The sequence below is a fragment of the Ranitomeya variabilis genome, chromosome 1, assembly GCF_051348905.1.
Source record: "Ranitomeya variabilis isolate aRanVar5 chromosome 1, aRanVar5.hap1, whole genome shotgun sequence".
Lineage (NCBI taxonomy): Eukaryota > Metazoa > Chordata > Amphibia > Anura > Dendrobatidae > Ranitomeya > Ranitomeya variabilis.
This window is the reverse complement of record NC_135232.1, coordinates 832,062,240-832,078,047: the sequence shown is the minus strand read 5'-3', so window position 1 is coordinate 832,078,047 and position 15,808 is coordinate 832,062,240. Positions and strand designations below refer to the sequence as shown.

Here is a 15,808-nt window from a genome sequence, read left to right as displayed (position 1 = left end):
TGCTCTGCCTGGGGCCACTGTGCTCTGCCTGGGGCCCCATATGCTGCCTGGGGCCACTGTGCTCTGCCTGGGGCCCCATATGCTGCCTGGGGCCCCTGTGCTCTGCCTGGGGCCCCATATGCTGCCTGGGGCCCCTGTGCTCTGCCTGGGGCCCCTGTGCTCTGCCTGGGGCCCCATGTTCTGCCTGACGCCCCTGTGCTCTGCCTGGGGCCACTGTGCTCTGCCTGGGGCCCCATATGCTGCCTGGGGCCCCTGTGCTCTGCCTGGGGCCCCATATGCTGCCTGGGGCCCCTGTGCTCTGCCTGAGGCCCCTGTGCTCTGCCTGGGGCCCCATATGCTGCCTGGGGCCCCTGTGCTCTGCCTGGGGCCCCTGTGCTCTGCCTGGGGCCCCATGTTCTGCCTGGGGCCCCTGTGCTCTGCCTGCGGCAACTGTGCTCTGCCTGGGGCCCCATATGCTGCCTGGGGCCCCTGTGCTCTGCCTGGGGCCCCATATGCTGCCTGGGGCCCCTGTGCTCTGCCTGGGGCCACTGTGCTCTGCCTGGGGCCCCATAGGCTGCCTGGGGCCCCTGTGCTCTGCCTGGGACCACTGTGCTCTGCCTGGGGCCCCATATGCTGCCTGGGGCCCCTGTGCTCTGCCTGGGGCTACTGTGCTCTGCCTGGGGCCCCATATGCTGCCTGGGTGTAGGACACTGGTGACGTCACTTATCTCCGGACATTAGCTCCGGACATTAGCTCCGGACATTAGCTCCGGACTTTATCTCCGGACATTAGCTCCGGACAAAGCCACGGAAGTTGGCACAAATTGCAGGAAGTAGTATTCTAGGCAATTATATATTAGATGGGCATTTCCTGAAGGAAATACATGGTGCTTGAACAGCGCTACCAGCTTTACAGCAGCACTTTTCACACACGGGACTGGGGGGCGCGCTTACTTTTGCACCCGGGGCCGGGGGCGCGCTTACTTTTGCACCCGGAGGCGCACTTACTTTTGCACCCGGGGGGCACTTACTTTTGCACCCGGGGGCGCACTTACTTTTGCACCCGGGGGCGCACTTACTTTTGCACCCGGGGGCGCACTTACTTTTGCACCCGGGGGCGCACTTACTTTTGGGGCCGCACTTACTTTTGGTGGGCGGGGCTCCTCGGCCTCCGATTTGGTTGGTGGGGCCCCTCGTCCTCCGATTTGGTGGGTGGGGACCCTCGGCCTCCGATTTGGTGGGCGGGGACCCTCGGCCTCCGATTTGATGGGCGGGGACCCTCGGCCTCCGATTTGGTGGGCGGGGACCCTCGGCCTCCGATTTGGTGGGCGGGGACCCTCGGCCTCCGATTTGGTGGGCGGGGCCCCTCGGCCTCCGATTTGGTGGGCGGGGCCCCTCGGCCTCCGATTTGGTGGGCGGGGACCCTCGGCCTCCGATTTGGTGGGCGGGGCCCCTCGGCCTCCGATTTGGTGGGCGGGGCCCCTCGGCCTCCGATTTGGTGGGGGGGGCCCCTCGGCCTCCGATTTGGTGGGGGGGGCCCCTCGGCCTCCGATTTGGTGGGCGGGGACCCTCGGCCTCCGATTTGGTGGTCGGGGACCCTCGGCCTCCGATTTGGTGGTCGGGGCCCCTCAGCCTCCGATTTGGTGGGCGGGGCCCCTCGGCCTCCGATTTGGTGGGTGGGGCCCCTCGGCCTCCGATTTGGTGGGTGGGGCCCCTCGGCCTCCGATTTGGTGGGCGGGGACCCTCGGCCTCCAATTTGGTTGGCGGGGCCCCTCGGCCTCCGATTTGGTGGTCGGGGACCCTCGGCCTCAGCTTTGGTGGGCGGGGCCCTTTGGCCTCCGATTTGGTGGGTGGGGTCCCTCTGCCTCCGATTTGGTGGGCGGGGCCCCTCGGCTTCCGATGTGGTGGTCGGGGCCCCTCGGCCTCCGCTTTGGTGGGCGGGGCCGGGCCCCTCGGCCTCCGCTTTGGTGGGCGGGGCCGCTCGGCCTTCGATTTGGTTGGCGGGGCCCCTTATCCTCCGATTTGGTGGGCGGGGACTCTCGGCCTCCAATTTGGTGGGCGGGGACCCTCGGCCTCCGATTTGGTGGGCGGGGCCCCTCGGCCTCCGATTTGGTGGGCGGGGACCCTCGGCCTCCGATTTGGTGGGCGGGGACACTCGGCCTCCGATTTGGTGGGCGGGGCCCCTCGGCCCCCGATTTGGTGGGCGGGGCCCCTCGGCCTCCGATTTGGTGGGCGGGGCCCCTCGGCCTCCGATTTGGTGGGCGGGGACCCTCGGCCTCCGATTTGGTGGGCGGGGACCCTCGGCCTCCGATTTGGTTGGCGGGGCCCCTCGGCCTCCGATTTGGTGGTCGGGGACCCTCGGCCTCCGCTTTGGTGGGCGGGGCCCCTCGGCCTCCGATTTGGTGGGCGGGGTCCCTCTGCCTCCGATTTGGTGTGCGGGGACCCTCGGCCTCCGCTTTGGTGGGCGGGGACCCTCGGCCTCCGATTTGGTGGGCGGGGACCCTCGGCCTCCAATTTGGTGGGCGGGGACCCTCGGCCTCCAATTTGGTGGGCGGGGACCCTCGGCCTCCGATTTGGTGGGCGGGGACACTCGGCCTACGATTTGGTGGGCGGGGACCCTCGGCCTCCGATTTGGTGGGCGGGGCCCCTCGGCCTCCGCTTTGGTGGGCGGGGCCGGGCCCCTCGGCCTCCGCTTTGGTGGGCGGGGCCGCTCGGCCTTTGATTTGTTTGGCGGGGCCCCTTATCCTCCGATTTGGTGGGCGGGGACTCTCGGCCTCCGATTTGGTTGGCGGGGCCCCTCGGCCTCCGATTTGGTTGGCGGGGCCCCTTATCCTCTGATTTGGTGGGTGGGGCCCCTCGGCCTCCGATTTGGTTGGCGGGGCCCCTCGGCCTCCGATTTGGTGGGCGGGGACCCTCGGCCACCGATTTGGTGGGCGGGGCCCCTCGGCCTCCGATTTGGTTGGAGGGGCCCCTCGGCCTCCGATTTGGTGGGCGGGGACCCTCGGCCTCTGATTTGGTTGGTGGGGCCCCTCGGCCTCCGCTTTTGTGGGTGGGGCCCGTCGGCCTCCGATTTGGTTGGTGGGGCCCCTCGGCCTCCGCTTTTGTGGGTGGGGCCCCTCGGCCTCTGATTTGGTTGGTGTGGACCCTCGGCCTCCGATTTGGTGGGCGGGGCCCCTCGGCCTCCGATTTGGTGGGCGGGGCCCCTCGGCCTCCGATTTGGTGGGCGGGGCCCCTCGGCCTCCGATGTGGTGGGCGGGGCCCCTCGGCCTCCGATGTGGTGGGCGGGGCCCCTCGGCCTCCAATTTGGTGGGCGGGGACCCTCGGCCTCCGATTTGGTGGGCGGGGACCCTCGGCCTCCGATTTGGTGGGCGGGGACCCTCGGCCTACGATTTGGTGGGCGGGGACCCTCGGCCTCCGATTTGGTGGGCGGGGCCCCTCGGCCTCCGATGTGGTCGTCAGGGCCCCTCGGCCTCCGCTTTGGTGGGCGGGGCCGGGCCCCTCGGCCTCCGCTTTGGTGGGCGGGGCCGCTCGGCCTTCGATTTGTTTGGTGGGGCCCCTCGGCCTCCGATTTGGTTATTGGGGCCCCTTATCCTCCGATTTGGTGGGCGGGGACTCTCGGCCTCCGATTTGGTGGGCGGGGACCCTCGGCCTCCGATTTGGTGGGCGGGGCCCCTCGGCCTCCGATTTGGTTGTCGGGGCCCCTCGGCCTCCGATTTGGTGGGCGGGGACCCTCGGCCACCGATTTTGTGGGCGGGGCCCCTCGGCCTCCGATTTGGTTGGAGGGGCCCCTCGGCCTCCGATTTGGTGGGCGGGGACCCTCGGCCTCCGATTTGGTGGACGGGGACCCTCGGCCTACGATTTGGTGGGCGGGGCTCCTCGGCCTCCGATTTGGTTGGCGGGGCCCCTCGGCCTCCGATTTGGTGGGCGGGGACCCTCGGCCTCCGATTTGGTGGGCGGGGACCCTCGGCCTCCGATTTGGTGGGCGGGGACCCTCGGCCTCCGATTTGGTGGGCGGGGACCCTCGGCCTATGATTTGGTGGGCGGGGACCCTCGGCCTCCGATTTGGTGGGCGGGGCCCCTCGGCCTCCGATGTGGTGGTCAGGGCCCCTCGGCCTCCGCTTTGGTGGGCGGGGCCGCTCGGCCTTCGATTTGTTTGGTGGGGCCCCTCGGCCTCCGATTTGGTTGGTGGGGCCCCTTATCCTCCGATTTGGTGGGCGGGGACTCTCGGCCTCCGATTTGGTGGGCGGGGACCCTCGGCCTCCGATTTGGTGGGCGGGGCCCCTCGGCCTCCGATTTGGTTGTCGGGGCCCCTCGGCCTCCGATTTGGTGGGCGGGGACCCTCGGCCACCGATTTTGTGGGTGGGGCCCCTCGGCCTCCGATTTGGTTGGAGGGGCCCCTCGGCCTCCGATTTGGTGGGCGGGGACCCTCGGCCTCCGATTTGGTGGACGGGGACCCTCGGCCTACGATTTGGTGGGCGGGGCTCCTCGGCCTCCGATTTGGTTGGCGGGGCCCCTCGGCCTCCGATTTGGTGGGCGGGGACCCTCGGCCTCCGATTTGGTGGGCGGGGACCCTCGGCCTCCGATTTGGTGGGCGGGGACCCTCGGCCTCCGATTTGGTGGGCGGGGACCCTCGGCCTCCGATTTGGTGGGCGGGGACCCTCGGCCTATGATTTGGTGGGCGGGGACCCTCGGCCTCCGATTTGGTGGGCGGGGCCCCTCGGCCTCCGATGTGGTGGTCAGGGCCCCTCGGCCTCCGCTTTGGTGGGCGGGGCCGCTCGGCCTTCGATTTGTTTGGTGGGGCCCCTCGGCCTCCGATTTGGTTGGTGGGGCCCCTTATCCTCCGATTTGGTGGGCGGGGACTCTCGGCCTCCGATTTGGTGGGCGGGGCCGCTCGGCCTTCGATTTGTTTGGTGGGGCCCCTCGGCCTCCGATTTGGTTGGTGGGGCCCCTTATCCTCCGATTTGGTGGGCGGGGACTCTCGGCCTCCGATTTGGTGGGCGGGGCCCCTCGGCCTCCGATTTGGTGGGCGGGGACCCTCGGCCTATGATTTGGTGGGCGGGGACCCTCGGCCTCCGATTTGGTGGGCGGGGCCCCTCGGCCTCCGATGTGGTGGTCAGGGCCCCTCGGCCTCCGCTTTGGTGGGCGGGGCCGCTCGGCCTTCGATTTGTTTGGTGGGGCCCCTCGGCCTCCGATTTGGTTGGTGGGGCCCCTTATCCTCCGATTTGGTGGGCGGGGACTCTCGGCCTCCGATTTGGTGGGCGGGGCCGCTCGGCCTTCGATTTGTTTGGTGGGGCCCCTCGGCCTCCGATTTGGTTGGTGGGGCCCCTTATCCTCCGATTTGGTGGGCGGGGACTCTCGGCCTCCGATTTGGTGGGCGGGGCCCCTCGGCCTCCGATTTGGTTGTCGGGGCCCCTCGGCCTCCGATTTGGTGGGCGGGGACCCTCGGCCACCGATTTTGTGGGCGGGGCCCCTCGGCCTCCGATTTGGTTGGAGGGGCCCCTCGGCCTCCGATTTGGTGGGCGGGGACCCTCGGCCTCCGATTTGGTGGGCGGGGACCCTCGGCCTCCGATTTGGTGGGCGGGGACCCTCGGCCTCCGATTTGGTGGGCGGGGACCCTCGGCCTCCGATTTGGTGTGTGCTCTGCCTGGGGCCACTGTGCTCTACCTGGGGCCCCATATGCTGCCTGGGGCCCCTGTGCTCTGCCTGGGGCCCCATATGCTGCCTGGGGCCCCTGTGCTCTGCCTGGGGCCCCTGTGCTCTGCCTGGGGCCCCTGTGCTCTGCCTGGGGCCACTGTGCTCTGCCTGGGGCCACTGTGCTCTGCCTGGGTGTAGGACACTGGTGACGTCACTTATCTCCGGACATTAGCTCCGGACATTAGCTCCGGACAATAGCTCCGGACAATAGCTCCAGACAATAGCTCCGGACAAAGCCACGGAAGTTGGCACAAATTGCAGGAAGTAGTATTCTAGGCAATTATATATTAGATGGGGTCTGTTTAATACATTTTAGGGCATCTGCCAAATTATGGACACTTTAATTGAAACCAAATGGCCCCACTCCCTGTTGAGCCACACACCTAAAGTACATCACTTTTTTTACTTTTGCTGTTTTTTTTTTTTAAAGGGGGGTACTTTAGGGGTCTTTTCGCCTTAGTCTCTAACCCATTCCTTTACATACTGTAGGTGCTGAGGGTTTATCGGGGTGGGATGGTGAAGGGGGCGCCATCAGCTTCATATAGCTATATACTGGGTATAGAGGAAGTGTACATTGGAGCACTCAGTGGACATTATTAAATTTTAAGTGAGCACTTAAGAAGCACTATTGTTATAGGGGCACTCAAAGTATTGTGGCCATCAAAGGGGCAATGTGGATACTGTTTTATAGGGCATTAATATTTTCTAGAGGAAAATTTTACAATCTAGAGAGAACAGAGGAGGCATTATTACTATGTAAGGGGCACAGTGGTGGGCATTATCATGTGAGGCACCAAGAAGAGCTGTTATTATGGCAGGTGCAGCATAAGGGACACATACGGCAGCAGTGGCTCAGCATTGGGGTGACAGCAGGATGAGGAGTTTATGCAGGTTGGGAATAGATGGACGCGGTGCAGTCAAATGTGTCTTTGTTGTAATCTCTGCAGACGAGTCCTGGCTGGAGAAGTTGTCATGTTGGTGGACCAAATGGAAAAGACACAAAAAATGAACAACTCTATCAGAAAGAACATCATCTGTAAGTTCCATTGTGAGGCAGTGAGAGGGATCATATGCGAGGGTCAGTATGTTTCCCCCAGGATGCGGACGGAGTCCTATTAGACCCGTTGGAGTGCCTTGTGGTCACAGCAGGACGTCTGTGAGTCACAAGGCAAAGTAAAAGTAAGTGTGGACCTGGTCAAGCTATTTGGCCAAGGCATTATTAAGGAAAACGCGTTATAGGCTTTTATTTTTGAAACAGACTACAGGCCGCATCTTGCAAGTGGCCCATGGCCACAGATTCCAGTTGAAAAACCCTACAGCAAGGGTTTGGGTGTGTCACTTTGGAGTGTGCAACTTGCGGAGCAGTCGGCTCTGCAGAAGCTCAGCCTGTGTGCGTTAACACAGAGCCAGCAGAACAAACTCCTGGCACCCCGCAGCGTGATAAGGATGTGCCATCGCCCTTGGCAACCGGACTCCCATGGACTGTGTTGTTTCCTGGCTGTGATCTGGAGGATACCATGTGCACACTGTGTGAGTGTGGACAATAAACACGTTTGCTGTGAACTTTTCTTTCTGTAGTCACTGTCTGTCACACTGAACCAACCCCGCTGCACTACACCATTTATAACTGTACTGTAATCACTTGTATGTTCTGCAGGACTGGTATCTACCATTACATGTCACCATGTGGCAGTAATCAGTGTCCCACCATAGTTGTAATCAAGGTCACCAGTTAGGGGTCCACTCAGATGTTTTGCCACCCCTAAGCTGAACTCCTAGCTATGCCTCTGCCTCCCATTCAAGGAATATAACCTATAGAGTGCACGCCCAACACAGCATGTGATTTTAAAAAATCCAAAAATTCAGTGGATTAAGTTGCCATGTCCTCTCCTTCACTCAGCAGCTCCTATACACAAGATACCCTTTCATAGACATGTATATAATATGTACACACACTAGAGTATACATTGTAACATGAATATTCATTTTCCCCACATGAAAAACTCACCTCATGTCCAGGTCTGATGTTTTTTCTCTTATCAGCTCTTGAAGCTTCAAATGTATTCCACTGGTTGGCTGGTGTACATGAGGCTGTTTCAGTTTGATCTAAGAGGAAGACATAATTTGTTATGTATAATGATCTCAGTCTGGCTCCATAAACTTCTTACATAATTGTGACTCTTTACACTATTAATGCGTCACTCCTCCTGGACTAATCATTCATTCTCAATTAATCAGTAAAATCAGTTTTCAGTGAATACACACATTCCCATTTCTGAGATAGGAGATGACAGTTGGTGCCCATGAATTTCTATGGAGAACTGTAACAGTCGTTTTAGGAGAATTTGAAGCAGAATGTCTGTGTCTACCTCTAGCTCCTCTGCCTGCCTCTCCACGGAATTTTATCTCCTTTTTTAGTAATGAGAAAATCCTATCTTCGCTGAATACAAATTTTACAGATTTCATCAATAAACTGATAGTGAAAAGATCAGTCCAGGAAAAGAAAAAAGCAGATTTCTTTACTAAGATATATTACAAAGCTGCTTATTTTCATATGTACTGTTAAATATAACACTGCATGACTATCATGAAGGAGCAATCCTCCTAGGAATGATAATCAATAAGTGTATAGCGCCTTCAGCGTCGGAAAATCTCCAGGGTCTCGGTTACCGGGGGTAGCTGAGACCCTGGAGAACATGATTTGGGTCGATTTTTACCGTCCCCTGTCTTGTGATCAGCGTTATTCACCGAATAACGTCAATTGCAAAAAAAAGTCTGATTTTCAATTAATTTCTCTCTCTCCTGATATGATCTACCATACCAGAGGAGAGAGAAATGGGTGCCTCCGGGAACCCCCTGGTAACTCCGCCATCCCCGGATCCTCCTGCTCCATCCCCTGGCCCTCCATGTCATTTTCCTGGAAGAAAATGCAGGCACATGCACAGTGTGCCCGACAAGATCTGATGGCCGGTACCTGGCAACAATAGGAGATTTTTCATATTGGTTCATTTTAATCACTGTGATAGACCGTATCACAGTGATCAAAATAAAAAATAGTAAATCAAAGCCCCCTTTGTCACCCCCATAGTTAGATAAAAATAATAAAATAAACAATAGCATTTTTCCAATCTCTGCAGTTAGGGTTAGGGTTGGGGTTAGAGCTAGGGTTAGGGTTGGGGCTAGTGTTAAGGTTGTGTTGGGGTTAGTGTTGTGTTATGGTAAGAGTTGAGTTAGGGTTATGGTTGGGGTTATGGTTGTGTTGTGAGTATGGTTGTGGTACTGGGGTTAGGGTGGTGTTGATGATAGGGTGGTGTTGGGGTTAGGGTGGTGTTGGGGTCATGGTGATGTTTGGTTAATGGTTGTGGTTAGGGTTGGGATTATGGTTAGGGGTGTGTTGGGGGCAGGATTAGGGTTAGGGTTGGGGTTAGCGCTGTGTTAGGGTTGGAGTTAGAATTGGGGGATTTCCACTGTTTAGCCACACCATGGGGTCTCTAAACGCGACATGGTGCCCGCCAACAATTACAGCCAATTTTGTGTTCAAAAAGTTAAATGGTCTCCCTCCCTACTGAGCCCTGCGATGCCCCCAAACAGTGGCTTTCCTCCACGTACGGGGTATCGGAGTACCCAGGAAATATTGCTTAACAGGTCTATTTTCTCCTGATACCCTTGTGAAAATTAAAAAAGTTTGGGTACAAAGTAAATTTTTTGTGAAAAAAGTTAAATGTTATTTTTTTCCTTACACATTGCTTTAGTTCTTGTGAAGCACCTGAAGGGTTTATAAACTTCTTGAGTGTGGTTTTGAGCACCTTGAGGGGTGCAGCTTTTAGAATGGTGTTACATTTGAGTATTTTCTGTCATATTGACCCCTCAAAGTCATTTCAAATATGAGGTGGTCCCTAAAAATGATTTTGTTAATTTTGCTGGAAAAATGAGAAATCGCTGGTCAACTTTTAACCCTTATAACGTCCTAACAAAAAAAAATTATGTTTCCAAAATTGTGCTGATATAAAGTTGACATGTGGGAAATTTTACATATTAACTACTTTGTGTGACACGACTCTCTGATGTAAGGGCACAAAAATTGAAAAGTTTTTCAGTTTTTTTTCATAAACACAATTCATGTCGAAGAAATTTTACCACTAATGTGAAGTACAATATTTCACGAAAAAAAAACCAATATCAGAATCAGTGGAATCCATTGAAGCGTTCCAGAGTTATAACTTCATAAAATGACAGTGGTCAGAATTATAAAAATTGGTTTGGTGATTAAGGTCAAAATTGGCTCTGTCACTAAGGGGTTAATGCCGCAAATAGGTTAATGTAAACCCACCTTTTCTTGCTCAAGTCCTCTGTGTGAATCCCTTATCAATGAGGAAAATTCTTTCAGGGTTGTCTTGTCATTGTATATACCAGCATGACAGCTAGTTCCAGCCAAAGTATTCTGCTTTAGACTACATTTTCTTAAAACGTTAGGCTCATCTGGGTCCACAGTTTTCCCAGCGTATGGAGAACTTTGCAATATTAAAGAATGGAGTGGGACCAATGGTAAGAAACTTGAGTGGTCTCCTGCTGAACTAGAAGTGGCTGATTCTAAGTAGAGAAATGAAGAAAATATACAATAAAGTTAGTGCTATAGGACAGTCGAGTTGTTCCACTGCCTGCTGATAAATAGACTACCTATCATACAGGCACATTACATACCTCTATTGACAATATGACTATTTGTAGCAGGGGGCTTGCAGTACTGCTCCCGGCAAGATACTGACAGCTGATTGATAGTGTTCTGTGTAGCTTTTTCCACTTCTTTTTGCAATTTCTGGATCTCTTTTGTTTGCTCTTCCAACTCGGCCCTAGGAAATTAAAGAAAATTGCGACAAAATAATCCTTAATCTGCCAGCTGTGACAAAATAACAAAACTTGTAGGGCATCGAGGAGAAATGCTATTGCTGTGATTCAATCCTAATTTATGCAGACTTTTATAATTACATATTAAAGATAAGATGTAATCTCACATAAAATTAAAGGAGTGGTCTGAATCTTTTAAACCTAAACGCCTATCTATTTAATTAAGTGATGAACTGGCAACAGAGTGCACTGCCAGTGCGCATTGTAAGGAGAAACCAGAGACCAGGCCTGCCCCTGCAAGTGACATCATCGCATCCTCTGCCCTCTGATGACAACTCGTTCGAGTATCCCAGCATGCATTGGAGTCTCTCAAACAAAGCATCATCATACAGGAAGTAGGTAAAAAAAGCAACTAGAGAGGCACCATTAGGAACTTTTTAATTAAATTATATTAGAAAACAGATTAGATAATTACATTAAATAGACAGACATTTAGGATTCAAATAAATGTTAGTTTCGGATCACCCCTTTAAGGCATTCATATCACAGGTTTCTGTAGAAATAGCCTTTTTTTCTGTACGTCTTTATTGCTACTTAGTTTTATTACCAGGGGCGGACATAACGCCGGTTCAACCGGTGCAACTGCACCGGGGCCCAGAGTGGGAGGGGGCCCCGATGGAGATACAAAGCAATGAGGTGAATGACAGCCGGCGGCAGTATTACTGCTAACAGGAGAAGCAGGGGGCCCGCTCTGCTGCGCACATGTGATATGACGGTCAAAAGGGGCCCCCTTCCTGACCTCACCTGTTAGCATACATTTCGCTGCTGTCCGGCTGTCACTGGTGCTTCGCGGTGACGGCAGGTGCAGGAAGAGAGGAGTGAGGGTCCCTCAGTGAGTCACTGAAGCTGCGGCTCTGCTTGTGACTGACTGCTGCTGTGCACGTGTGCACTCTTCCCAAAGCCCCAATGATCGGCAGGACTGGGATACACATGAAAATAGGAGGAGGGGGAATCACTACTCTAGGTAGGTGAAGGGCCGGCCCGCCGGGAGTCTGTAAGGCTGACAGCAGTGGACAGGCTCCATGTCTCCCCTGCTCATTTCCTGTGTTCTTCTGGGACGGACCAGCTCCCTGCAACTGCACTCTCTGTAGGTACACATTCCATGTGATGTATGTTGGTCTATCTAGTGTGTGTGTGTGTGTGTGTGTGTGTGTGTATGTACTGCTGTGTGTGTATACTGCTCTGTGTGTATATGGGGCTAGTGTGTGTGTGTGTGTGTGTACTGCTGTGTGCGTGTATATAGGGCTAGCGTGTGTATATAGGGCTAGTGTGTGTGTATACTGCTGTGTGCTGTATATAGGGCTAGTGTGTGTGTGTACTGCTGTGTGTGTATATAGGGCTAGTGTGTGTGTATACTGCTGTGTGCGTGTATATAGGGCTAGTGTGTGTGTGTGTATACTGCTGTGTGTATATAGGGCTAGTGTGTGTGTGTGTATACTGCTGTGTGTGTATATAGGGCTAGTGTGTGTGTGTGTACTGCTGTGTGTATACTGCTGTGTGTGTGTATATAGGGCTAGTGTGTGTATATAGGGCTAGTGTGTGTGTGTACTGCTGTGTGTATATAGGGCTAGTGTGTGTGTATACTGCTGTGTGCGTGTATATAGGGCTAGTGTGTGTGTATACTGCTGTGTGTGTATATAGGGCTAGTGTGTGTTTGTGTGTGCTGCTATGTATATAGTGCTAGTGTGTGTGTGCTGCTATGTATATAGTGCTAGTGTGTGTGTGTTGCTATGTATATAGAGCTAGTGTGTGTGTGCTGCTATGTATATAGTGCTAGTGTGTGTGTGTGTGTGCTGCTATGTATATAGTGCTAGTGTGTGTGTATGTTGCTATGTATATAGGGCTAGTGTGTGTGTGCTGCTATGTATATAGTGCTAGTGTGTGTGTGTTGCTATGTATATAGCGCTAGTGTGTGTGCTGCTATGTATATAGGGCTAGTGTGTGTGTGTGTGTGTGTGTGTGTGTGCTGCTATGTATATAGTGCTAGTGTGTGTGTGTGTGTGTGTGTGTGCTGCTATGTATATAGTGCTAGTGTGTGTGTGTGTGTGTGCTGCTATGTATATAGGGCTAGTGTGTGTGTGCTGCTATGTATATAGTGCTAGTGTGTGTGTGTGCTGCTATGTATATAGTGCTAGTGTGTGTGTGTGCTGCTATGTATATAGTGCTAGTGTGTGTGTGTGCTGCTATGTATATAGAGCTAGTGTGTGTGTGTGTGCTGCTATGTATATAGGGCTAGTGTGTGTGTGTGTATGCTGCTATGTATATAGTGCTAGTGTGTGTGTGTGTGTGTGTGTGTGTGCTGCTATGTATATAGGGCTAGTATGTGTGTGTGTGTGCTGCTATGTATATAGGGCTAGTGTGTGTGTGTGTGTGCTGCTATGTATATAGGGCTAGTGTGTGTGTGTGTGTGCTGCTATGTATATAGGGCTAGTGTGTGTGTGTGTGTGCTGCTATGTATATAGGGCTAGTGTGTGTGTGTGTGTGTGCTGCTATGTATATAGGGCTTATTATAGGCATTTTATACACAGTGTACATGCATGAGGGGGGCCTCGACATATTTCCTGCATAGGGGCCCATTGCTGCTTGTGTCCGCCCCTGTTTATTACTATACCTTAACGTTAGGAGATTTTTGCAGGCCATTGTCCGTGTGAAATCTGAAACAAAATAGAATAAATATACTGAATAAAAACTGATTAAATATTGCGAGAGATCTGAGAGATTGCTGTGCATATGTCACCACTCTCCATTTGGGGTGCACTTTAGATAACCCCTTCTTGTTAGAATACACCCCCAGTGATAATCTAATCACATTGTGTCCTGTTGCTGAGATCCCCAGGGATAGAAGATTTGACTATAAGTGTCCACAATACCATCAGGAGAAAAATTCTGAACTACAAACTTTCAGACTAATGTTCCAATAGTGCCTGGTAGCTGATACCTCAGACTTGCTACATAGGATGCCTCAAAAAAGAGGTGTAAACTAGGAAACACGGTTAAAGTAAGTAATCCGAATAGATGAAATATTCTCTTCTAAGGAGCCCATGAGCATATTTACTTAAAAAGGACTACTCAAGTCCTGACCCAAAGTTGTGCAGGTAACGCAACATAGCCCCATTCACATGAATGAAAGCCCCTGGAGTTCTAGGAATATACTAGAAACATTGTATAACTTTCCAATGAGTTAGATTATAACTACACTGCATGGAAACGTTACACCCAAAGGATACAAAGCTGATCTTTATTACAATGTATCATTGTAGGTAACACCAACAATGCATGGCCAGACAATATTGTAAGAAGAACCTTGTCGAGATGGTCCTTTAGCCTGAATGAGCACCATTCTTGCAATCGTTAACAGTAACAAATGTCTTGAAAATGATGAGGAACAGACAAGCTGATATAAAACTGGACAAAACAAGAGTTCTGTCATCTGTAGGTTTTATTGAACTCTGGACTGAAGGTTTCTATCTACATCCCCAAAAAATGTTTTTCAGAAAGAATCTCTAATAGAGAATAGATAGGGGATCAATTAACAGAACTCCTGTTCATCAGCCAACTCAATAGTCAATAGAAGTTTGTGAATCTCTTACCTTTTGGGATCACCAACACGGCTTTTGATTTTGGCTGGTGGACCAAAGTCTTGCAAATGGATCCCCCCATCTCTACTGCAGGGCCATTGAGTATAATGTGCAGACAGAGTCACTGTAGGCTCCATTTGTCCTCTGTACCAGAAGTGTCTGCCTTTTTAGGTTGACGCAAAAGCATAGTCTATCATGCAATTGGTGTCCTAAAAAGACGGACACAGCATAATTCAAAGAGAATCCAATATACTGGTGGCTCCATTGGGGGTTCCATTCTTCAAGCATGCAGATGGAAATCTCAATGTAAGTGCTCAATGTAGAGCACTGTAGAAATGTGAGTAAGGCCTTAACAGCAGTGCTGGACTGACACGATAGACACAAGCGTTGTCCATCGCACTCAAGTCACTATGATGACGTTTACCAGGTTTGTCTCATGGTGGCCTTCATTTTAGTGTACGAAATATCAGCACGCTGCTCTACCTTCTCTGGCATCTCTGACATACTCTGCAATGAAGGCCCCAAATGAAGTATCCGGCACAGATGTGAAGCCCTCCGATAACACTGGGGAAGCCATGCATCAATGTCGCAAAAGTGCAGAACTTCTTCAATGCCTTTGTTGCTACCATTAGAGATCTGTAAATCAGAGTGTCTCAGCTCATAATGAACTGACAATAATTATACAAAGAAAACATGACCAGTTTGGGGAGGGGATGGCTTGAGCAGCAGTGACCTCTGTGACTCCTCAAATGGTGCACAACTACAACTCCCACCAGCTGTCAGGGCATTCTGCAAAGGGTAGTTTTACAACAGGTGGAAGCCATGGGTTCAGATCACAGCTCTGCAGTGTGCTCCTGGGTAACACAAAAGGGCATTGCTACAATAGAAAAAGTCCAATTTCCTACCAGCACAATATGAACAGATGCAGGAGTGAGAGAGGACACGTCTATATCAGCCTCCTCACACTGAGCACTATCATCAGTCCTATATAATAAGGAGAACATCACCTGTGCTGCGGCCAAGAACCTGCTCCCATCCAGGAGTCTGTACTGAGGACGGTGACACCCGATCTCCCCAGCCCCCACTCTATTGTGTTCAGTTGGTTTTGTCCAGGACGCTTCCTCGTGTCCATGGAGACGACCCAAGCCTGCGGCTAGAGCCCGCCTATCTCCATGGAAAGGGTGTTTAGAGCAGGCTGCTGTACTGTCTACATTAATGTATATAGGAAGACATATTGCAATACCAATTCACATCAATAATGTACCAGTTATACTGCAGGTCTCATTGTCCATTATCACACGGTGCTGTCTGATGGGGACCTAGGCAAATTCTAGGTAATGACTAGAGTGCAAGATTAAAAGTGAAAAATGACAAGTAGAAGACAGGGCAGATGTGACATAGAAAACATATTTCACTCCTCATGGCCTTCTTCACACCTCAGTGTCTCCAGTACATGTGATGACAGTTTCCACACATATAGGAGACACACATATAGACCCGTTCAAATATATGGGTCTGCACATGTCAGTTTTCTTCCATGGATCCTGTGTCTGGCTTTTGCCGGCAGCACAAAACATCCCGCACACATGCACACTGATGACACATGGATGACATTCGTGTGTGGGCAGTGTGACACGTTCCAGCGCTTGAGAA

General features: G+C 53.0%; 1 protein-coding gene across 2 annotated transcripts in view; it reads right to left on the bottom strand.

Moving 5' to 3' along the window:
* CCDC158 (coiled-coil domain containing 158) overlaps positions 1-15,252 on the bottom strand; it is a 175,097-nt gene extending 159,845 nt beyond the window's left edge. For both annotated transcript variants that reach the window (XM_077275754.1, XM_077275763.1), the window contains exons 1-5: positions 15,163-15,252; positions 13,189-13,231; positions 10,374-10,522; positions 10,003-10,262; positions 7,681-7,778 (exon numbers count right to left, since the gene is read on the bottom strand). In XM_077275754.1, coding sequence (XP_077131869.1) covers positions 7,681-7,778; positions 10,003-10,262; positions 10,374-10,522; positions 13,189-13,217 — 536 coding nt within the window. In that variant the 5' untranslated portion in view covers positions 13,218-13,231; positions 15,163-15,252. The remainder of the gene's footprint in view (positions 1-7,680; positions 7,779-10,002; positions 10,263-10,373; positions 10,523-13,188; positions 13,232-15,162) is intronic.
* Positions 15,253-15,808: the final 556 nt, after the last annotated feature.